The sequence below is a fragment of the Megascapheus bottae genome, chromosome 12 (assembly GCF_031878675.1).
Source record: "Megascapheus bottae isolate mThoBot1 chromosome 12, mThoBot2.hap1, whole genome shotgun sequence".
NCBI classification, from domain to species: domain Eukaryota; kingdom Metazoa; phylum Chordata; class Mammalia; order Rodentia; family Geomyidae; genus Megascapheus; species Megascapheus bottae.
Window position 1 is genome coordinate 26618877 of NC_143520.1, and position 25177 is coordinate 26644053.

The window sequence follows — 25177 nt, forward strand, 5'->3', positions numbered from 1 at the left end:
TTTAGGCATCTAAGGTCTGGCTCTGTAACATAAATGAATTCTTTTTTATTAACAACTCATTATGAGTATACCAACTCCAGATTGACTTCTAACATTCTTCAAAACTGAGGGATCTTATCAGCTTGAATTTGTCTTAAAGTTAAGTTTAATATTTACTATATAACATTTATATTATTAGTGAGTTATATTTTGTCTCCCTCATATGTAATATATTATGATTTAGTTAAAAAGTGTATTATCATTTTATTGATTCTTTTCCTGGTTTATTTTATTTTATTTTTATTGTTGGGGTGATGTACAGAGGGGTTACTGTTACATTCATCAGGTAGTAGGTACATAAGTTCTTGAACATTGTTACCCCTTCCCATGTTTTTCTCCCACTTTTCCTCCCCCACCCCCTCCCACTAGTCTTGTTTTCCCTTCCCTTCCAATTTTCAAATATACAAATAAATATACAATATTCCAAGTACCAAAGTCGGATACAGTGACAACATGAGATAAACCTTAGGAAAAGAAGAAAAAAGAAATCGCTTCACATAGTACATTAAGAACAACAATCACAAAGATTAACCTCTTGTTTCCATATCCTGGAGTTAATTTCACTTAGTCTCATCTTATATGGCCATATGTACATAGCTTTTGAACTATTTTTATCCTCTGACAGGAGAATCCTACATGTATACTAATTGTTACAAATGAGGGAAATCACAGAGCTTATATTTCTTTGGATCTGGCTTACTTCACTTAATATGATCCAAGTCTTTCCATTTCCTTACGAATGGGGAATGTCTTGTCTTTCTGATGGCAGCATAGAATTCCACAGTGTAAATATACCACATCTTCATAATCCATTCATCTACTGAAGGGGATCTGGGTTGGTTCCATATCTTAGCATGGTTAATAATGCTGCGATGAACATAGTTGTACTGGTAGATTTAGTATGGCTTTGTTTCTGGATATTTGGGTAGATGCCCAGAAGTGAGATTGCTGGGTCATCGTGGAATTACATGTTTAGTCTTCTGAGGAACTTTCATACTGCTCTCCAGAGTGATTGGACAAGTTTACACTCCCACCAACAGTGCAGTATCATTCTCTTCTGGCTACATCCCCACCAGCATCTGTCATTAGATTTCTTGATAATGGCCATTCTAACTGGGGTGACATGAAATCTCAAAGTTGCTTTAATTTGCATTTTATGGCCAGAGATGAGCATTTCTTCACTTTTATTTTGCTGGTTTATTTTAAAATAAAGATTATGCATTTTTTTTTTACTGAATTTCATTTCTACTTCTGTTATTGTTCTTCAACTACTGCAGTTACTGATGGTGTAACTAATCTTCATTGTTTAAGATGTACTTGCTAATTCTTTTATTAGTATGTTTCCCCTAGATTTCCAGCTCTGCTTAAGTGAGGACTTGCTGAGATTATCCTGGATTAGTGGAAAGTTGGAGTGTTTAGCTTTCAGGCCTTTCTCTAAGGATGGGATTGAATTGGTTTGAGAAACCAAGAACATTGACATACAAATGCAAACTATTGCAAATCAAGAATTGTTTGTGGGGCTTAGAGTTTGGCCTACTGGTAAAGTGCTTGCCTAGCATGTCTGAAGACCGAGGCTCCGTTCCTTGTGTATCCCATACACAGAAAAGCCAGAAGTGGGGCTGTGGCTCATGTGGTAATCGTGCTAGCCTTGAGGAAAGCCCAAGAACAGTACTCAGGCCCTGAGTTCAAGCCTAGGACTGGCAAAAGAAAAAAAAAATTGTTTGCATATACACTGAGCCAGATACAGGTAATACAAAGAAAATAGAGTTTTATATTTTAGGTATTTGAGATATATCACTTGAATTTTATCTAACCTTGTGGGAATTATATATATATATATATATATCCATATATATTCCTTAGAATATTTTCCCTCCATAATAAAGTTGATACTTATAAAATATTTGCTAGATAGGCTCAATGGTTTCCTTCATTTGTCATAGTTAATATAAGCCTTGGACTCTCCTAGCAGAAGTTTACAATAGGGCAAAACCTAGATACATAAGTCCATATAGGATGAGGCTAAATGAAACAATCGCCAGGATATGGAAACAAGAGCCATATAATGTGATTGTTGTTCTTAATGTACTATGTTATTTCCCATCTTTTTTGTTGTCCTTTGGTTATCTCATATCTTACCTTTTTATTTGGTATACTGTATACATGTTTATTTGAAATAGGATAGGGAAAGGAAAAAAATCAAGATGAGGGGAGGGGGTGGAGGGAGGGAAATGGGGACAAAAACATGAGGAAGTATCAATGTTTATGAAATAATGCATCATTTATCTGGAAAATATAATGTAACTCTTCTATTAATTACAATAAAATACATATAAAAATAAAATAAAGTATTTGTGAGAAATGTAAATGCAAGGCCAGGAATTTGGCCTAGTGGCAGAGTGCTTGCCTAGCATGCACAAAGACCCTGGTTTGATTCCTTGGTACCACATACATAGAAAAATCTGGAAGTGGTGCTGTGGCTTAAGTGGTAGAACGCTAGCCTTGAGATAAGCCCAAGGACAGTGCTCAGGCCCTGAGTTCAAGCCCCAAAACTGGCAAAAAAAAAAAAGTCTTGGCTGGGAATGTGGCTTAGTGGTAGACTGCTTGCCTAACATGCATGGAGAACTGGGTTGGATTCCTCAGTACCACATAAACAAAAGACAAATGAATCTAGATGCTAGTGACTTAAGCCTGTAATCCTAGCTACTAGGAAGGCTGAGATAGCAGGATTATAGTTTAAAGCTACCACAAGCAGAAATGGCCATGAAACTCCAATTAAAAGCCAGAAGTGTAGATGCAGCCTTAGTGGCCACTATCCTTGAGTGAAAAACTTAGCAGCCAGAACCCAGGCCCTGAATTTCAAGCTCCAGTATTGGCACACATGCACAAAAACTCAAGCAGCACATCCTAGTTTACTGACACTTGCAGAAGTGACTTATTCAACAATTTATTTTTGTTTTTCTAGACAATATATAGAAACTTGACATACAATTGGCAAACAATAATAGAATTTACTCATATGACTTTGTAAGGTACATAGAAAAAGCAATGCTTTTCATTTGACCCAATTAAGTTCCTGAAATTTGTTAGTGTGCCTGTTTTGTAATCATTCAGTTGATTCTCAGAATGAAACAATGTCGCCCCCTACTGTGAAAAACCTGGTAATGATGACAAAGGAAAAGAAACAAGTAAATCTCCGTTTAAAATAGGTAATTAAAAGTCACACTAATCCATTCATACACATTAACCCTTCTTGAATTTTGTGATCAGTAGACAATGATATCAAATGGAAACAACCAGAAGTCTTGTGAATTCAAGCCTTTGGAACTTTGGGCTCTATGATAAATTTCCTCATAGAATTTTTCTTTTTTCCTTTTTTCTTTATGGTAAAGATGATGTACAGTGGGGTTATAGTTATATAAGTAAGGTAATGTGTATATTTCTTTTCAAACAGTGTTAATATCTCCCTTGTTTTCTCCCACTTTACCTTCCCTCAATTACTCTCCCAGTTATAAAATTCATTTCCAACATAGTATCTTGTATCACTGATGACTTGGTGCCCTCCTTACAGTATATTTCTTTAAAACAGAACCACCCCAACATGCATACAAATAGAACAAGGAAACTGGATGAGACATGTTTTGAAGAAGAAAGAGGAAAGGGAGGGACAATGATCAAGATGCATCGTATCCGTAAATAGAAGACAAAAATAGCAGAACCATGAGAAGTGGCAAAACCATATTCTCTGTTGAATCATGTATATATTTTTAAGGAAGAATTCCACCCATTTAAACAGATCATAGATGAGCTTGTGCACACAATGAATTAGTTTATCATTTTTCTTCTCCAATTGTTTTTTAACATAATGAATTTTATCACAGCTATTTATCCTTTATCCTTCACTCTTCTAGGTTACCTTTTCCATAAGTTGGCATCCAAAATATTTTTTTTCTGGACAGTCCATAAGTAGTTTCTCTTTTTATCTAATTTATTTTTGTGCCAGCACTGGCACAAAACATAGGAGGTTGCGCTCTTGCTTGACTTTCCACTTGATTGTTGATTGGATATAAGAGTGTCACATACTTTTCTTTCAAAGCTGATTTCAAACCTTGACCCTCAGATCTGAGCCTCCTAAACAGCTAACATTACAGGTGTGAGCCATGAACAGCTGGCCTTTTCATTTTACTTATTCATTTAGTGAGTTTCTTTTTAGGGGGGGCTAGTTCTGGGGCTTGAACTCAGGTACTAGGCAGTGTCCCTGAGTTTCTTTGGTCAAGATTAGCACTCTACCACTTAAGTCACAGCTCCACTTCCAGGTCCTGGGGATTGTTTTAGTGTGTGGTTAAAAGGAGATAAGAGTCTCAGGAACTTTGCTGCCTGGAATGGCCTCAAATTGTAATCTCCAGATCTTAGCTTCCGGAGTAGCTAGCAACCAGATTTATTTCTTTTTAATAAGATCTTGCTATGTAGTTCAGGCTGATACCAAACTTGCAGTATTTCTCCACTGCCTTCCTCATACTGGGATTGCAGGCCTAGTTTCCCACCATTGGATTATTTTTAAATTTGTTTTTTGGTGGTTGTGGGGCTTGAGCTCTGAGCCTGGGCATTGTCCCTGAGATCTTCAGCTCAAGGCTACCAATCTAAGCCTTGAGCTACAGTGCCACTTCACAGTTTTCTGATGGTTAATTGGAGATTAGAATTTCATAGGCTTTCATGGGTGGGTGACTGGGCTGGCTTTGAACCACCATCCTCTGATCTCAGCCTCCTGAACAGATAGTGTTACAGATGTGAGCCACTAGCACCCAGCCCATCATCGGCTTTTAAGTATCATTTTAAGTGGTTATATACCAAAATATCAAATTGATCTATAGTATATACAATCTACAATGAAACTCCTTTGTATTTTTCCTACATGGTCTCTTTTGTTTTCATCAATTATTTTTTCCCCATCTGAACATAACTCCTTCAGCATAGTCATTCTGTCATTTTCAGTCCCCCTCATTAGCATTAGTGTTTGGCACATAGCAGGTACCCAATGTTTACCAAAAATTGTGAAAAGTGTAATTCAACAAAAACAAAAAACCCTACTTTTATTTACTGTATAGTAGTGGAGAACATTTGTAACACAGGTGGAAAAAAAAAGTGTTAATTGGACACTTGGGAGCCCTGTCACAAAGGACTTTGGACTTCAAGATGTGAATTATGGTGTACACACAGTGTTTTTAGGATCTAGTTGTTTTGGGGAAAAAGGACACAGAAAATAAATGGATCCTGATACTATGTTCCCAAGATGTTACACATCCACCCAAAATTAGTTAAAGAAATGGTAAATGCCATGCAGTACAATATTGACCACATATTCTTCAAAAGTTTTAGAGAGCCTGGGGGCATGCCTGTAATCCTCTACTCAGGAGGCTGAGATCCCGGTTCAAAGCCAGCCCAGGCACTAAAGAACGTGAGACTCTTATCTCCAATTAACCACTAGAAAATTGGAAGGGTTGTGGTGGCTCAAGAGGAGGGCAATAGTCTTGAGCTGAAGAGCTCAAGTCTCATGACCAACAACAACAATGAAGAAGAAGAGGAAGAAGAGGAAGAAGGAGGAGGAGGAGGAGGAAGAGGAGGAGGAGGAGGAGAAGGAGTTGTTTCAGAGCAGAGAAAGATATGTGGATTCGAAAGATGAAGACAGGTGAAGAAAACAGCTTTTAGATAGTGCACCCTTATAGAAGACCCAGAAAACAGAAAATGTCTCTTCCCTTCAGTGATTTCCACAGTGCTGTGTAGTGTCGGAGACATTCTCCCCTTCCCTGAATTCTTAGCATAAGAATGTGCCTGCATAGTTCCTTGCCCTAAGGTCACTAAGCAACTCTTGCCTGCTTGTATTGATATGTAAACATCCTACCACCTGACCTCCTACCCTGAGCAGTACCCCAACCCCCACTTGCCTCTCCTTAAGAGGCATATAAGCCCGTGTGAAAAATAAAATTCGCAGCTTGATCAGAACGCTTGTCTTGCTGCCTTCTTCGTGTCTCCTGTCCCTTTCATTCCTCCCTCTAGGTTCTTGGCCCTAGTTGATGTCCCGCCGGACGGGACAGTGTAGGGCTGTTAATGATAGGAGAAGGGCAAAGGGCTTATGAGACCTTTGTACTATTTTTTTTTTTTTGGTAAATCTAAAAGTATTCCAAAGTTTAAAAAGTTCATTTGGTTTAAGTGTTGTGAACTCAAACCAAAGGATTTTGAAGTTCATGAAAAAAATCATATTCCCATTCACAGGTGTGAGCTCACATGGTGGGGAGAGACCTTTATTTACTGTAAGCTAAGGCACAGATTGTGACTTAAAAAATCAGATTAAAAACCTGTTATGAGAGTAACACAGTTTAAAAGAAGGATGGAATTCTTTTTTTTTTTTTTTTTTTTTTTTTGCCAGTCCTGGGCTTAAGCTCAGGGCCTGAGCACTGTCCTTGGATTTTCTCAAGGCTAGAGCTCTACCACTTGAGCCTCAGCACCACTTCCGGCTTTTTTTCTATGTATGTGTACGAAGACCTGGGTCTTCGTGCATGCTAGGCAAGCACTCTACCACTAGGCCAAACTCCCGCCCCAGATGGAATTCATTTTTAAATAGCATAAACAAATACATTAAGTTGAATAAATAAGGGTTTTTAGCCTACATCTTATCTCCTACAGTTAGGGCATTGATGGAGAAAGGAGTGAGGCCCTAAGATCCAGAAAGGAGTTATCTGGATGGATAGCTTTGAACTGATATATTCCCTTGATTCTGTGAAACATTACCCGTGACCTCCCCCCAGTACCTGACAGTGGCCTGTTTGCCTGAAGGCCATGCAGAAATCTCAGCTAAGGAAGATATTAATGCTGGTTTTTCTTCTCATGCAAGCCCAGCAGTGATTCTACAGAGGCAATAATCAGAGTTTCATCACAGCATATCAGGCGAAGCACCATCTCTGTTTTGGAAGAAGGGATATATATCTACTGGTGGGGTTCTGTCTCCTGCAGAGAATACATATGCAGGCACTGTGTGGCTGGGGGAAGTGGTCTGAATGAAAGATACCATGTGTTTGTGGCGTACAAACCTAAATGACCAAAAAACCTGAAACAGATCAACTGAAGTTGCTAAGATTATTTCCTGTCATCAGAAAGGCAGGGTTTCAAGAGGTTGTGTTAAACTATATGCCAGTGGCTCATGCCTGTAGTTCTTGCTACTCAGGAGGCTGAGATCTGAGGATCATGGTTCGAAGCCAGCCCAGAAAGGGAAGTTCCTGAGACTCTTACCTCCAATTAATCACAGAAAAAAAGCTGGAAATGGAGCAATGGTTCAAGTGGTAGCATGCTACCCTTGAGCACAAAAGGAGGGGGGCAGTGCCTATGCCCAAAGAACAACAAAAAAAGGATAAGTATCGAAGTTGGAATTCTTCATACTCCAGTTGGTAGGTTTCCAGTCATATAACTTTTAACTGTGCAGGTGAAATATCAAAAGTAAGCTATATATTCTCTGTGTCTTAACATAAGAGCTATCCTAGTAACAATTAAAAAAAAACCAGAACAGTTCATTGGAGGGACTCACCGAAGACTGAGTGCACACACAACTAGCTAAATGCAAAAAATATGTGAGCATGTTTGCATTATAGAGAAGAAGCTAAGGACCTATAAAACGTGAATGTGAGCCAGGCACCGATGGCTCACTCTTGTAATCCTAGCTACTTCAGAGCCAACACTGGGCAGGAAAGTCCATGAGATTCTGATCTCCAATAAACCATTCTGAAAAAGCCAGAAGTGGTGCTGTGTGTGGCTCAACTGGTAGAGCGGTAGGCTTGACCAAAAGCCTCTAAAGGGACAGCACCGGAGCCAAAAATTCAAGCCCGAAGACCAGAAAAAAAAAAAAAAGCGAATGCTTTCTTTTCTTTTTTCTTTTTGCCAATCCTGGGGCTTGAACTCAGGGCCCGGGACACTGTCCTTGGACACTTTTTGCTCAAGGCTAGCACTCTGCCACTTGAGCCATAGCACCACTTCCGGCTTTTTCTGAGTGTTGTATCGAGGAATTGAACCCGGGGTCTTGGGGCATGCTTAGGCAAGCACTCTACCCCAGGCCAAGCTCCCGGCCCCTGGAAGCATGTTTTAGAGGGACAGAGCATGTATGGATGGGAAGGGAGCATGCACTTTTGTACTCATTTACATACCTAGCTGGATCCCATGGGAATCTGGGCTTATGATTCTCAGCAACATCTGAAGCACTGAATCGTCATATATGTTACATGCTGCCTTGTAAAACCTCAGTACGTGGAAGGCAAAGGGGTGTGCCTTCCTTTTCTTTCAATGCACAAGTCAGAACAGTGCTTTTGCTGGTGAGGTGGAGACAAGGATCCCTCGCACTTTTCTGCAGGGCGAACCACGATCGTCAGATCTCAAGCCTCCTGATCAGGTCGATGACAAGGCAAACAACTAGGCCCGACCCCGCTGACTGTCCTTGTGGCGGGCAGCAGTGGGATGCCAACAGCTAGAGTCTGCACAGAGAGCCACAGCTGCCTCTAAGCTCTGCTTTCTCCAGCGCACAGAGGAAGGTGCAATCCCCGAGCGGAGCCCAGCCAGACTCTCGGCAGATTCCCAAACCCACCCAAGGTGCAGACAGGCAACTCCGTTTCCAGGGCGACGGGACAATGGCGCGAAATGCATGCTGGGGGGAGACCTGCCATTCGGACGGAAGTTAGAGACGAGACCGCGGCTGCCACAGTCGGGGGCACGGAGCAAAAAGTCCTAGGCGACTGCGCCCCCTGCCGCGCCACCGCCGCCAGCACTGCGGAGTCCGGTCCTCCAGAGGCTTCCAGGTCTAAGAGAGGCAACTTCCAGGCCCGAAGGTCCTCGGTTCTTTGGCTCGCCGGGGTCCTCGCTATGGCTATAGGTGGCCTCAGCAGATGCCTGACGGCTGAGAGCATATAAGTCGGGGTTGCGGCGTCCTCCTGTAGTATGTCAGAGACACCTGCGTTGGAAAGAGCTGGAGGAAGGTCGGAGTTCTTCCTGGCAGGAGAACCACGGCAGATCGCGCCAGCGGCTAGAAGGCGGGGAGCCGGCTTGGCAGGCACGAGCTGGGCAGCTCGTGGACGGAAGTACGGGTTCGGCAGCCCGATCTCAGCCGTCAAGGAAGCCACGGCGGGCCGCCCGGCGGGAAGCAGCTGCCGAGCCGTAGCCAGACCTCAGCCAGCGGGGCCCGGGCGCCGGCGAGATGCCTCTGTTCAACACCAACCCGTTCGAGCAAGACGTGGGTGAGTGTGGGAGCGCCGTCCTGGGCAGCTGTTAGTCCGCCTGGAAAGTGGGCGGCGACGACTGGGCTGAGAGGGAAGGGGTGGTGTCGCCGCGGGGACGCTGGGGACCCCCTTGGCGCCGCGTCCCTGGCCCGGGGTCGGGGGAGCGGACGTCGCGGGGCTAGCCGCCTGCTCGCCTGAGGCCGGGGACTCTGGCCTGGCACCTGAATGGGGCAGAGGATAGAGTCATTGCGGAGTCGATGTCACCGAATTTCCCGTTCCTGCCAGAGCCGGTAGAAACCTTCCCATCTCTATCCCCGCCCCCCCGAGGTTGCAGCCATTGGGACCCTGCCATCCAGGGCAACTGGGAGCTGGAGACATCGACCCCACTGCACCCGGAACGGAGCAGCATCCACTTCCTTCACACTGCTTACGCTCTAGCCGGGTAGTGCAGCCTCAGGATTTATTTACAACCGTGGAGGTGCTACGAAATGGAAATGTTCTGCCCTAGAGAAAAGGAAAACGCTGGAATCCCCAGACAGTACAGAACAAGGAAAATTTGTTGGGGGGGGGTGTCAAATACTATCGGCCTTAGAAACTATAGAATAACAACAACAGTAATAATGTAATGTGGACGGAATAGAGACATTTACTTGGAGTATTAGATTTGCAGTAAAGGCAACTAAGATATTTTAGTAGCAGTGGTTTACAGAACCCTGGGAATTCTTTTTTAAAGTACTGCTCATCTTAGCATTGACACATCTGTTTTGTAGTTGCAAAGTCTTGAGAATCTAGAAAGTGTCCTATTTTTGTATGTTATGTAATCTCAAACTATGTTCAAAAGCCACCTGTTAGTCACATATATACATATATATATGTTTGTAGTTAGGTGTTTACTTTCAAGTATGTATTTCTTTTATTATATTTAAATTTTTCTTGATAAATGAATACATGAGACTGGCAGGAATCAAGGAAACTTCATGCTGTGGCTAAGTCTATGCTTTAAGAACATTTGTCTTATTATAATACCGTTTAAAGATTTTGTTTTGGAAACACAGTCTCACCTGGTAGCTGTGATTGACCTTAAACTCTTGATCCTTGCCTCAGGCTTAATGTCCTAGGATTCCAACTATGGCCCACCATACCAGGCTTTTTGACTTGCACTTTTTCTCAATATTATATAGGCTTGTGTTTTGTTGTACTGAAACGTAACTGTAGAGGCAAAACAGAATAAGACCCAAGTTATTTAAAAAATGAATGACTTTCTTGGAAACCAGTTGTTTTCCTTGGGAAACTTGTCTGTTAGAAGAATTGCTCTGCCTTATCTAGACCTGCCTGGGGTGGCTCCTGAGGCATTAAAACCAGAGTGTATTACTACTGTAGTAAAAGGAGCGTTGGAACTTTCAGATAGTTAAAATTGGGGGAGGGGACATTTACTAGCATTTAAACTCGGAACCTTGTGCTTGCTAGGCAAAGGTTGAACTACTTGAGTCACACCCACCTTCAGTTCCTTTTTAATTTAGTTTTTTTTTTTTTTTCCCAGATATTAACTCCCTGGTAGCTAGGATGACAGTCCTGTGTTACCATAAGCAGTATTTGAACTAAGGATTTGAATTTAGGACCTCCCCTTGCTGTTTAGGCACCCATCCACTTGAGACATTCCTCTGGCTCCTTTTTTGTATAGATTCTTTTCATTTTTCTTTTGTTCATCTTGGTGTTTGAACTCAGGGTTTGCAGACTGTGCCTGAGTTCTTTTTGCTCAAGGCTAGTACTCTACCACTTAGAGCCACAGCTCTGTTTGCTGCTTTCTGATGTTAATTGGAGATTAGTCTCACAGATTTTCCTGGCCAGCCTGTCTTTGAACCACAGATCCTCAGATCCCAGCCTCCTGCACAACTAGGATTACAGTCGTGAGTCACTAGTGCTGGCCTAGATTATTTTTTTTTTCTTTTTCTTTTTTCCTTTGTCAGTTGTGGGACTTGAACTCTGGGTCTGGGCATTGTACCTAAGCTCTTCAGCTCAAAGCTACCACCTTACCCCTTGAGCCACAGCTCCACTTCTGGTTTTCTGGTGGTTAATTGGAGATAAGAGTCTTGCTGACTTTAGTGTTCAGGCTGGCTTTGAACTGGGATTCTCAGATCTCAGCCTCTTGAGTAGCTAGGATTACAGATGTGAGCCACTGTGCCCAGCCACTCCATCTTTCTATTTCTGCCACCATTGGTAGATGAGCTTTGCCACCACACCCAGCAAGCTAGAAATTCAATTAATACATTTTGTGGTGTTATCAAAAAAACTGATATTTTGAGTGCAAGTCACAATATAAACTTCCATTCTTCTTTGCCAACTTTTTCTGTTTCTTAATATTTGGACATACCTTTAAGAAGATGATGCTCTTAAGGGCAATGAAATACAGATGAATTTATTTCCAGCAAGTTGATTCCACTTTCTGTTCTTTCTTTACATAGAAATTCTGTGTATATCTGGGTGCAGTGGCTCTTGTCTGTAATCCTAGCTCCTCAGGAGGCTGAGATCTGAGAATCGGTTCAAAGCCAGTCCAGACATTAAAACATCCAAGAGACTCTTATCTCCAATTAACCACCAGAAAAGTGGAAGCGGCACTGTGGCTCAAGGGGTAGGGTGGTAGCTTTGAGCTGAGGAGCTCAGGAACAATACCCAGGCCCACAGTTCAAGACCCACAACTGACCAAAAAAAAAAAAAATTCTATGCTTAGATACATTATGTGTACTCCTATGTGTGTGTGTGGGGGGGGGTAGAGAGTTCTGCATATTTGCCGTAAAAGTATCTTTATTTCCCCCCTGCTATTTTGTCTTTTTTTTTGTGAGAGTTTTTCATATTGTCTTATTGATGTATTGGCTACATGAAAGTCATATGACTATGTCACTTTTTTGGGGGGTGGGTCATGGGGCTTGAACTCTGGGCCTGGGCACTGTCCCTGAGCTCTTTAGCTCAAGGCTACCACCTTACCCCCTTGAGCCACAGCAACACTTCCTGTTTTCTATTGATTAATTGGAGATAAGATTCTCATGGAGTGTAGTCCCCAGACTGGCTTTGAACTTCGATCCTCAGATCTCAGCCTCCTCAGTAGCTAGGATTATAGGCATGAGCTACCACATGTGGCGAATAGGTCACATTTGTAACCAGTCACTTAATTATGGACATGCTTTTAATGTAGTTTGAAAGTAAGTGTAGGGAAAACACTTGAAGATATAGGCACAAGGCACAGGACTGGAAATAGTTCAGGAAATGAGTGAGAATTAACTAATGGCATTACATCATGTTAAAGTAAACTTATAAATGAGAAACAATTACTAGAGTAAAAATATAATTCAAAGATGGGAGAAATCTTTGCCAGCTCTATTCAAAGGACTAATAATCTAGAATATATAATAAACTCAAAAAGTTAAACATTTAAAAGAGGGAATAATTCAAATAAAAATTGGCATAAATTGAATAGACAGTTTTTAAAAGAAGTACAAATAAATGGCAAGTGCACCAAGAAAACGTCCAGTTTCCTTAGCCATAAAGGAAGTGCAAATCAAAGCGACAATTAGATTGCATGTCACTGCCCTCATAATGGTTGCATCAAGATAGCAAATGCTGGTATGGTGCAAATATGGGAGAAGGGAGGGCACTGGGATGAGAATCTGTTTTGGGGAATGTAAATTAGTACAACATGTCGAAATTAGTATGGAAGTTCTTTACAAAAATAAAAACAGAATTACCCTTTGATCTTCTGCAACTCTTGCAAGTATATCTGAAGGAATGTAATCAGCCTACAAAAGATATATGCACACTCATGTTTAGAATAGCACTATTTATAATAGTTAAGCTATGAAATCACAAGTGGGCCATTAGCTAATCAATGGATAAAGAAAATTTAGTATATGGGACCAGGAGTTTGGTCTAGTGGTTAAAGTGCTTGCCTAGCATGCACGAAGACCCGGGTTCGATTCCTTGGTACCGCATACATAGAAAAAAGCCGGAAGTGGTGCTGAGGCTCAAGTGGTACAGCTCTAGCCTTGAGAAAGTCCAAGGACAGTGCTCAAGCCCTGAGCTCAAGCCCAAGACTGGCAAAAAAAAAAAAAAAGAAAATTTAGTATGCCAATAGCTCATTCTTGTCCTGTTAGATACTAAAAGATGCTTAATGGACCGAGATTTGAAGCCAGTCTGGACAGAAAGGTGAGAGAGATTCCATCTCAACTAGCGCACACACACACACACACACACACACATAATGAACCTATTAAAATTGTTTAAAACATAGGAGGAAATAAGAAAGAGTAACAAAAGGAATGATTTCAAAGTATATTGTATGTATGTATGGAAATACCCTTTATACAAAATAATCTAATAAAGATTGTTCCCACAGCTTTTTTTTTTTTAAAGAAAAGCAAGGCCAATGGCTATTTTATAGTGAGCGTGTAATATAATACAGAAACAGTGTTGTTAGGTGGACTTGTGTGTAGCATTATTTTTTAAAAAAATATGTGTAAGACCAGGCTAGGAGTGTGGCCTAGAGGTAGAGTGCTTGCCTAGCATGCATGGAGCCCTGGGTTTGGTTCTTCAGAACCACGTACCCAGAAAAAGCCAGAAGTGGTGAAATAGTTCAAGTCGTAGAGTGCTAGCTTTGAGAGAGCTCAAGGATAGTGTTTGGGCTCTGAGTTCAAACCCCAGACTGGCTAAAATGAAATAAAAATATAAAATGAAATACAAAAAATATAAAATGAAATATAAAAAAATAAAATGAAAATGTTTTTTAGTGAGTAGTCTTTGTATATAGATCTGTAGTATACTGTTTTAAACTCGGGTTAATGAACAATTGATGGTTTGACCATCCATCACCTGCATATTGAAATAAAGCTTATAGATATTGTCTCATGTTTTTCCTTTCATGCCCAGCAGGTCTCTCTCCCCCCTGTCCCGTCTTCCTTTTTTTTTTTTCTTTCATTCTTAACTTTGGGTTGAACCTAGGGTCTCACATACGCTAAGCAAGCATTCTTACCACTATGCTATATCCCAAATACTCTTTTTTTTTTTTTGCATTTTTGTCCCCAAATCTGACCTTTTCCCTTTCTTTGATTTCCCTTTCTCTCACTTCTATTTTTTCTTTCTTTTCTTTTTTTCTTTTTCCTTTCCTTTTTTAGAAGTGAAGTCTGTTGGAATCTTCAGACTCTAGATTCCTCCTGTTTCCCATTGCCAAGTAGCTGGAACTGCAGCATGAGCCACTGACAAAGCTTAATCTTTTACTACACCTTCAAGTTTTCTTTTTTAAATTAAAATTTTTTTTTTTTTGAGACAAAGCCCTATTATATAACCCTAGCTGGTTACTCCTCCTGTTTCATCTTCTCAGATGCTGGGGTTACAGTTGTATATCACCATCCCCAGGCAATTTTTTTTTTTTTCAGATACTTGTGTTTTTGCCAGAGTTAACCTCTGGGATTATAGGCAGGCACTGGCTTGTGCTTAGAGGTTAGGCCTTGCTAACATTTTACCAGGCTATTCTTAAACTGCTTTTCTCCAGGGGCTAGGAGTTTGGCCAAGTGGTAGAGTGCTTGCCTAGCATGCACGAAGATGAGGGTTCAATTTCTCAATACCACATACATAAAAAAAAGCCAGAAGACAGATTGAGGTTCAAGTGGTGGAGCTCTAGCCTTGAGAAAGTTCAAGGATAGTGCTCAGGCCCTGAGCTCAAGTCCAGGACTGGCACAAAACAAACAAACAAACAAAAAAAAAACAAACTGCTTTTCTCCAGTTTCTGTCTTTCTATTAATGAAAGAAAAAAAATTTAGTGAAAATTTTATTGGATCTAAAATTTCATAGCTTTTTATTCTTGGTGAGTAGTGCCATAGGAGGCACTTGTGTAAGTTAATATTCTCTTGTTAATTAATAATATCTTATAAAAACTGTGCTTTTAGCATATGCAGCATTTTTATTTTCCTAGCACTTAAATATTTGAAGTGGAGACTAAAAGGGCAAACATTAAAAAAAAAATACCTTATCACTTTTTTTTGCTGGTTGTGGGCTTGAATTCTGGACCTGAATGCTATCCCTGAGCTCTTTAGCTCCCTACTACGTCCAGTTTTCTGCTGGTAAATTGAAGAGTCTCATGGAACTTTTGGCTTTGAACTGCAATCCTTATATCTTAGCCTTCTGAGTAGCTAGGATTATAGGCGTGAACCACTGGTGCCCAGCACAGATAATCGTCTTTTTTTTTTTTTTGCCAGTCCTGGGCTTGGGCTCAGGGCCTGAGCACTGTCCTTGGACTTTCTCAAGGCTTAGCACTCTACCACTTGAGCCTCAGCGCCACTTCCAGCTTTTTTCTATGTATGTGGTACCAAGGAATCGAACCCGGGTCTTCGTGCATGCTAGGCAAGCACTCTACCACTAGGCCAAACTCCCTGCTCCAGATATCGTCTTTTTAAGCTCTGTCCCATTGCCTGATAATAAATAAAGTGTATTTGATGTAGTATTGAAGGTCAGTGTTTCAAAAAATGGAATGGTTCATTATTACTTGAAAATTATTGGCATTTTGAAGTGACCATCTTCTGTTTTTAGCTCATATTTCTTTTAGTTTCATACCAGAATTTATTCATACATAGTTTCAGGTTTTTATTCTGGTTTTTTGTTTGTTTGCTTGCTTTCCCTAGTACTATAGTTTGAATTCAGGTTATTTCACTTACTCAGCTTGTTTACATGTCTACTCTGCCACTTAAGCCTCTAGCCTGGGGGTGGGGGGGAATTACACCATAAGATGCTGGTGGCTCATGTCTGTAATCCTACTTACTCAGGAGGAGGCTGAGATCTGAGGATCTCGGTTCAAAGCCAGCATGGGCACAAAAACTCCATGAGACTTTATCTCCAATTAACCACCAGAAAATGGAAGTGGTACACTGTAGTTCAAGTAGTAGGGCTGTAGCTTTTAGCTGAAAAGCTCAGGGACAATGCCTAGGCCCCAGAGATCAAGTTGGTGACTGACCCTCCACCCCCCAAAAAAAGTCTTCTATTTGTATGAGAGAACTTCATTGTTATATCTCCATACCTGTTAATGCTGAATTCCAATCAACTTAATTTTCTCTCACAGTTCCTTTTAAAAAATAATGCCCCTAGGCCTAGAGTTTGGCCTAGTTACAGTGCTTGCCTAGAATGCATGAAGACCTGGGTTTGATACCTCTATATAGACAAAGCTGAAAGTGGTGCTGTGCCTTAGGTGTAGAACCCTAGGCCTAAGGGCAGTGCTCAGGTCCTGAGTTCAAGCACCAGGACTGGCAAAAAAAAAAAAAAAAGTCCTCAATAGGTTTCTTTGTTACATTTTCTTTTTTTCCTTGTTTGTTGTGGGAGCTTGAATTCAAGGCCTAAGCACTGTCCCTGAACTCTTTTGCTCTTTGAGCCACAGCTCTGTCCCTGAACTCTTTTGCTCTTTGAGCTACAGCTCTACTGCTGGTTTTCTGGTGGTTAATTACAAATAAGAATTTCTAATTACAAATGAGAATCTCTTGAACTTTCATGACTATGCTGGTTTTGAACTATCATTCTTAGATCTCAGCCTCTTTGAGTAGCTAGGCTTACAAGTGTAAGCCACAAGTACCTAGTCTTTGCTACATTTCCATTGTTGCAAATAATGTATTTTGACAACTTTTAGTCTTTTAATCCTCCTCCACATCCAGCCCTGCTTTTTGTTATTTCAGAGATGGGGTCTAGTGAACTTTTTTTCCTCTGTTGACCTTGAATTGTAATTTTCTTGGTCTCAGCCTCCTGAGCATCTAGGAATGTAGATATAGCCACCAGCACTTGGCATGATGGTGTTCAGAGTTTTAAGACATCAGAGTTTTTTAAGTGGGCATCTTTGTTTTTGGACTTGAGCATAGTGATACATGCTTGTAATTCCAGCAATTAGAAGGTTGAGCCTGGAAGATCAGGAGTTCAAGGTCACTTTGATGTGCATGTTCATACACTATGTAACAAAAGCCAACAAAGCCAGGTACAGGTAGCTCATATCTGTAATCCTAGCTACTCACGCGACTGAGATCTAAGATTTGCAGTTTGAAACCAGGCTGGGCAGAAAAGTCGATGAGATTCTTATCTTTTGTTAGCTAGCAAAAAGCCAGAAGTAGAGCTAAAGTCGTAGTTAGCCGTGAGATGGAAAAGCTCAGGAACCACATGGGGATCTGAATTCAAGCTACAATCAGTGCATGTTCACTTGTGTGATCACACCACACGCACACACCACAGAGACAAAGCTAAGAAAGAGAGAAAGGGGTATCAGTTCCCCCTATTTTCCCTCATTTGCCTTACCCTCCCAACTTCTAGTCCCTGTAAGAATTGGTGATAACAGGAGTGATGAAGAAGTGGTCACAGTCACTGCTCCAAAGTCTACCAGAACAGGAAGTTCAGCACTTTAAAGATGTACATACATAGAAGACTGAATAAACTTGTTGGGAAGAGATAGTTCAGCAGTTTTGAACAAAAACGACACTCAGAGCCAAATTGTCAGATTGAAATCGATTATTTACTAGCTGTATAGCCTAGTTACGTTACTGTTGCTCTGTTTCCTTAGCTATAAAATGAGGATCCATCCACCATTCATCTGTCTAAAGAATAAAGCTTTAGCATATAAAATATGTTCAAGCTGAGCACAGTTGGCTCACGCCTGTAATCCTAGTTTCTCAGGAGGCTGAGATCTGAGGAGCGCAGTTGAAAGCCAGCCCAGGCACTAAAGAACGTGATGAGACTTTCACCACAAAATGGGAAGTGGGACTGTGGCTCAGGGGTAGGGTGGTAGCCTTGAGCTTAAGAGCTCAGGGACAACGCCCAGGCCCAGAGTTCAAGTCCCATAACCCACAAAAGTAAATAAATAAATAAATAAAAATAAAATGTCCAAGTGCTATTACTTAATTGCTTCTGTTACTGAGTATTAAAAACTATAGTTTTTTTTTCCTTGAAGGTGTGTTTAGCATATTTTAAAGTGGGATTTATATTGTTACTTTCCCCAGAGCAAACTAAAGAATTTACCAACACAAACTCAACATAGTGGTTCATACCTGTAATGTTAGCTACTTGGCAAGAGGAGATAGGGTTGTGCTTTGAGGCCAGCCCTGACAAAAGGTTAGCAAGGTTCTTATCACAGAGAGCAAGCCAGTTGTGGTGCACATCTGCAATCCCAGCTCTTGGAGAGTTGTAAGTAGGAGGAGATTTGCTGCTAGCAGGTAGGATTTTAGTAGTATTGGAAGGCAGGGCCTTGAGGAGGAATTTCCAGAGTGATGGCTTGCAAGAGGTGGGGTGGGGGGGGTGCCTTGATCCTGGACTTCCCAGCCTCCAGAACTGTAGGAAACAAGCTTCTGCTCTTTATAAATGAACTTCACCTTAGGGATTCTATTATAACAACACAAAATGTATGAAGACAAAGATCTAACATTGTTTTTGTTATGTTCCAAATACATATGTGTTGTCCTTTAGTCATAATAAATCTTATGTTGCCTACTTCCATTTAAATTCTAGAAGACCATTACTTGTAAGGTATGATCTTGGAGATTCAAAAAAACTGTTCTTGCTGCCATAACAAATTGCTAGAGAGTGGCTTACATAACAGACATTTATTTTTCTCAACAATTCAGGGTGCTGTAGGGTTAATATCTGGTGAGAAATCTGTCCTGCAAGCAGCCAAGTTTTTAGCTTTCTAATAGCTCTTCTTAAAAGGACATTAATCTTGTGGGATCAGGACTCCATTTTTATGAACTCATTTAACCTCCTGAGTAGTTCCATCTGCAAATTGAGTTAATTCGGAATTCACATTATGAATTTTGGGAGTGGCACAAACATTCAGTCTTTAACAGGTAGGATGACACACTGCAAGCACTGTGTAACTCAGCCCCTGACCAAGGACCTGAGGTAAATCCCTATGCATAGAAGTTTGTTCTCCGTTTTGTCTGTTGGCTTCTCTCCCTGGATTAGCAATTAGAAGCAGAAAGCTGGGACCATCAAGGAGGCTCACTTCCTTTTTCTTTTCCTTCAAAGATCTCAGAATGGGTTGCCTGTTACTCATTTCCTGAAAGCAGTTGCCTCATATGTTTTGTATTATGGTTGGTTTTGGTAGAATAGCAAGTTTGACACCAGATGCTTTGTTATGCATGGAATCAGAAGACCAGTTATGAGCTTGATTTCTAAACAAAGCAATCTAAAGCTTGCTTGCTGAAATTCTTATTCAGAGACCAGGACTTGAACTTGGCCCCTGCTGCTTTGCTCATTGGTTGTCATTTTATCAACTGAGCTATGCCTCCACACCTGAAATTCTTACATAGTTGAAGATTTTTATTACTGCTAGAGCCTATTTTATTAAAAGTTTTATGGGTAGACTTGCAGTCTTTGTGGAACTGTAGTTTGAACATAATAGACTATGTGGAGGGGAACCTTTTTTTTGTTTCTTGTAGGTACTGATGGAATGATTCTTAGGATATTGTTAGAATCTTTCTCAACTATTTCACTGTGTATTTAAGGCTCTCTTTATACAATAATCAAAGCCTGGGATAAAATGTTATGATTCACACCCACCAAAGCCCTGGCAATTTAGCATTTAAGGCCCCAGGCGGGCTCTCTTAGCTCTCTCCCTTTCTATGCATTTGACAATGGATAATGTAAGATAAAGCTCCAACACTGGGCAAAGTGACATGCTATAAAAGAATGGGTTCTTAATTATAATATTTAAAATTTTCCAGGAGTTTAAAATACTTCTAAGTACATAATTTAACTGTTGTTTAGTTCACTTGAAAATTGAGGTCTTTTTTTTGGCAGGCCATTATAAAGTCTTCAGATTTTTTTTTATACTTTTTAAAAGAGTAATTGTGACTCCTGTATTTATACAAAGTAAACTTGGCTTGATAGAATACTAGCTTGATGGAGAATTCAGATCAGGATTTTTCCATTTTCTATAAAAAATAAAGTAGCAATATTTTTTTCTGTATTTTTGAAATTGTTGGCTTTTGGTGGTATCATAGACTTTCCATTTTATTGTATCACAAGACTAAAACAGAATAAAATAATAATAATTGAATTGTAGCAGAACATGGTTCAGAATCACAAAGAGAATTTGTACCCATTCATGAAAGTATTCAGAAAATTCCATAATTGATGATGTTTAGTTTTAATTTAGTAAAGAAAGGGTAGATTCTTAAATTTGGTAATCACTAACAAAAAATTCCTAAAACCTTTTTATATTCCTGACTCACACCACATTTGAGGTTCCAAGTATGCTAAATGATGCTTAGACATATTAAATATTTGCATTTAAAAAGGAAGTAATATACATGATAAAGAATATGGATGAATGCTTAATTTAATATTAAACTAGTCAACATTAAGTTACTGAGTTAGTCAATAGTAAATGTTTCAGTAGTAGTTCCAACACTATATTATACTATAAAAATATAGACTTGTCAGGTGCAGTCATCCTAGTAACTCAGGAGGCTAGATCTGAGAATTGTAAGAAAAGCTCATGAGCTTTGTACCTCGAATTAGCCATCAAGAAGCTGAAACTCTGGTTCAGCTGGTAGAGTTTTGGCCTACAGCAAAAAACTCAAGAACAGCACCCAGTCTCTGAGTTCAAGGAGGGGGTAAGGGAGGGAGAAAAGGTAGTAGGAGGGAGGGACAGAAGGATTGGGCAAGGTTGTTTTTGTCTGTAATACCAGTTACTTTGGAGGTGGCAGTGGGAGGATTGTGGTCTGAGGCTGACCAGGACCATCTCAACAAAAGAGATGATTGTAGATTGTATATAGAGATTCCCTTTTTGAATACTTGTTTGTTCAACATGTCATTTGAAATATATAAAAATCAATGTTAATAAATTCTTTAATTAAAAAAAATGATTGTAGCAGACACCTGTCGTCACAGCCACTCAGGATAGAAGATTCAAGTTTAGACATTTCCTGACATAAGATACTTAACTCTTTTTTAAAAATAAAGGAAAATGGTTTGTAGGTGTGGCTTAACTGAGTGCTTTCCTAGCCAGTACAGGGCCCTGAGTTCAAGTCCCAGTATAAAAGCTAGATAGATATATACATACATACGGTAGATTCTATTGTAGCAAAAACATCTGAAACCTAATGAGCTAAGAGAAATGAGCTATGCAGCCAGCAAATTACACATAGTATGTGTTATTTCCTCTTCACACTCAAAGCTAGTCACTTATGTATATAAGACAGCCTTTTCCTCACCCTAAGGCCTTCCCCCTTCGTCTCTTAGTTGAATCTCCAAAGGCAGTGTCATTTTTCCAGTAAGCATAAAGATCTGGAACCAAATCCACTGTTGTTGCCTTTTGTTGCCACATGGTGCTGCTGTTGAAGTTAGATCTTTGGATTTTCCAATGTGTGCTTTACAGTGAAGCTTATGCTAGTGTGGAGTTGTGTGCAGATTACATATATGTAAGTACATATAGAAATTAGTATTAGGAAGCTGAAACAAGTATAGGGGATAAGGGGTCAAATGGAAAGAGGAATGGTGGGTAGAGGCAGTCATAATACCAAGAGATATCTGTGAAAAGGCAAATGATAAGCCTGGTCAGGGAAGGGGTTAGGTGAGAAAGGAGAGAATAAATGATGGAAGGGTGACACTGATCAAAATGCATTTTACACATAAATGGACATGTTAAATTGAAACTCCCTTGTATAACTATTCAAAGATAAATAAAAAAAGAATTGTGTACAGAATTCATGGGGACCCACAGTGGGCATTATAGAGGGTTAAAAAAATACATTCAGAAATCTACTTGTTGTTTTCCATAGTAAAACTGTTATACCAGAATAATAGGGTATGAAAGAGAAAAACAGTACCTTTACTTTTATTGAACAGATATTTTTATTGAAAGCAATTTTCTTTTTTTTTTTTTGCCACTCCTGGGTTTTGAACTCAGGGCCTGGGCACTGTCCTTGGGCTTTCTCAAGGCCAGCGCTCTGCCACTTGAGCCACAGCACCACTTCTGGCCTTTTCTGTGTATGTAGTATGGAGGAATCAAGCCTGGGGCTTTTGTGCATGCTAGATAAGCACTCTATCACTAGGCCACACTCCTGGCCCTATTGATATCTATTATGTGCCTTAGATACGGTTTATACATTGTATCTATGAACAAAAACTGCCAATAAATAAAGCTTATCTTCATACTAAAACAGTAAACAAAGTATTGGAATTTGAACTCAGGGCCCCACACTTGCTCAACTTGCTTATTTGCACTGCTGGTGCTCTAGCAGTTGAGCCATACCTCCAGTCCTGTATTTGGCTGGTTATTTTAGAGATGAAGTCTTAGGTAGACTTTTCTGTCTAGGCTGGCTTCTAACCATGATCTTCCAGATCACAGCCTTCTCAGTAACTACAATTATAGATATAAGCCCTTTATTAGTGTTTAGTGTTTAGAAGACATGCAATATTTGTAATGTTAATGTGTCTTACAGAAAAAGCCACAAATGAGTATAACACCACAGAAGATTGGAGTCTTATTATGGACATATGTGATAAAGTTGGAAGCACTCCTAATGGGTAAGATGCACAGTGAATGTCTAGTAGCTTGGTTTTCCTGTTTCCTTATGTGATGTAACTTTGAAAGGAAGTTGATATGCTAAAGTTTTGTTGTTTGTGTGTGTGTATGTGTGTGTTTTTAAGTAGTCTTGCAATGTACCTCAGGCTGGCCGCAAACTCATGATTGTCCTTCCTCATACTCCCAAGTGCTAGGTGAACAAGTGTTCATTACTATACCTGGCAAGGTGTTAGTTTTCAATGTATTTAACTAAATGATTATGTACTTTTTTTCCCTGAACTATGCAGTTTGGGGAGGTAGAAATAAAGAAATCAGTAGGCCAGTTTTATGAATACCTTTTATCTTTTTTTTTTTTTTTCCAGTCCAGGGCATAAGCTCAGGGTCTGAGCACTGTCCTTGGATTTTTCTCAAGGCTAGAACTCTACCACTTGAGCCTTAGCACTACATCTGTTTTTTTCTATGTATGTGGTACCAAGGAATCGATCCCAGGTCTTCGTGCTTGCTAGATAAGCACTCTACCACTAGGCCAAACTCCTGGCCCATACCTTTTATCTTGAGAGAACAAATGGAAGAGGGTTCAACTGAAAACCTGGTTCATAGTTTAACATTCTTGACTCAAGGGCTGAAGCCCTTAACCATGAATAGATTAGCTATTTGAGGACTATTTGAGGACTTTGCCTGTGATTTGCACATATATGAGAATCTGCTGTAACAATAAGTAATGTGAGGAGTGAATGTAAAAATAAGCGATTTTAACCAGGTGCCTGTGGATCACACCCATAATCCTAGCTACTCAATTGGCTGAGATCTGAGGATCGCCATTTTCAAAGCCAGACCAGGCATGAAAGTCCTTGAGACTCTTATCTCCAATTAGTCCCAGAAAACCAGAAGTGGCACTTTGGCTTAAGTGGTAGAGGACCAGTCTTGAGCTGAAGAGCTCAGGCACAGCGACTGGGCCCAGAGTTCAAGCCCCATGATCAACAAAAAAGAAAGTGAATTTGAAATGGCTGTGGCAGTGAACTGGTCTCTGCTTCTACTCTGACATATGCACTAAACTTCTCACAGTGCATGCATTCATATTTGTAAAGGGAGCTTTTGCTTACATAGCTTCCTAGTGGTTTTTCAAAGTAGAAGTTGTTGTCTGAAGATAGAAGAAAGAATTTCTATAATATAGTATATAATAAAATGTAAAATAGTTCTTTGTATTGATTTTTAAAACTGTCTCCTGATTTAGGAATAAACAGTACTTTAATGAATTGTTTTAAGGTATAGGATTCTGTGAATGAACGTTTGTGTAAAATTATTTGGGGCCAGGAGCATGGCTTAGTGTTACAGTGCTTGCCTAGTATGCATGAAGCTGTGGGTTCAATTCCTCAGTACCACATACACAGAAAAAATCGGAAGTAGTTCTGTGACTCACGTGATAGAGCGCTAGCCTTGAGTAAGCCTAAGGACAGTGCCTAGGACATGAGTTCAAGCCCCAGGACTGGTTAAAAAAAATTAGTAAAGATGCTTGGTTATGTTTTTAACATTTTGAGTTTAAATTCTCAAAATATACTTTTTTGTTTTTTGTTTCTTTTAGAGCAAAAGACTGTATCAAAGCCATAATGAAAAGGGTAAATCATAAGGTTCCTCATGTTGCTCTACAGGCACTGACTGTGAGTACAAGTTACGTTATTTTACCCTCAACATTTTAATGTAATTTAATTTTCCTATTTCTATTAGCATATGTTAATTGTACAAAGGAATTTCATTGTTTTTATACATGCATATGATATGCTTTTATCAAATTCATCCCTCTTATTGACTCATTTTTAATTAAAAGTACATTTATTTTAATAAGACTATGTCAGTGTTTATATATTAATTTTTATTTTAATTAATAGCTTCTTGGGGCTTGTGTGGCAAACTGTGGAAAGATATTTCATTTAGAAGTATGTTCCCGTGATTTTGCAACAGAAGTACGTGCTGTGATAAAAAATAAGGTAAATTTTTGAAAGAAATAAACTTTAAGTCATTAAGACTACGTTGTCCATAATTTTAATTATAGATGACAGAGTTGAGTTATAAATGATACAATTTTTAAATAAATTGAAATGAAACATTCCGGAATTTGATTTTTACAATGTATTTCATCAAAAACATTTCCTCCCAGAGCAGATATACTGAGAGCATATTTTAAGAGCTATTGAAGTCTAGGAGTAATCACTACTTTAACTATATATGTAAGAGCAGCTTTGTTTATCTTTAACCATACTTGAATATTAGGTACTCATCCTGTTTTATAGATTCAAAAACAGGATAGGGAAGGTAACAGATTTCTAAGCTCATATAGCTATTACGTGGTATAATT

The 25177-nt window shown here is 39.8% G+C and overlaps 1 protein-coding gene across 2 annotated transcripts in view; it reads left to right on the forward strand.

Moving 5' to 3' along the window:
- Positions 1–8914: 8914 nt before the first annotated feature.
- Stam2 (signal transducing adaptor molecule 2) overlaps positions 8915–25177 on the forward strand; it is a 45109-nt gene continuing 28846 nt past the window's right edge. Inside the window, exons 1-4 of one of the 2 annotated variants that reach the window (XM_090342839.1) lie at positions 8915–9308; positions 22742–22826; positions 24407–24482; positions 24711–24809. In XM_090342839.1, the coding sequence (XP_090198965.1) occupies positions 9269–9308; positions 22742–22826; positions 24407–24482; positions 24711–24809 (300 nt within the window). In that variant the 5' untranslated portion in view covers positions 8915–9268. The remainder of the gene's footprint in view (positions 9309–22741; positions 22827–24406; positions 24483–24710; positions 24810–25177) is intronic. The other variant, XM_090342838.1, reaches the window with a different exon arrangement.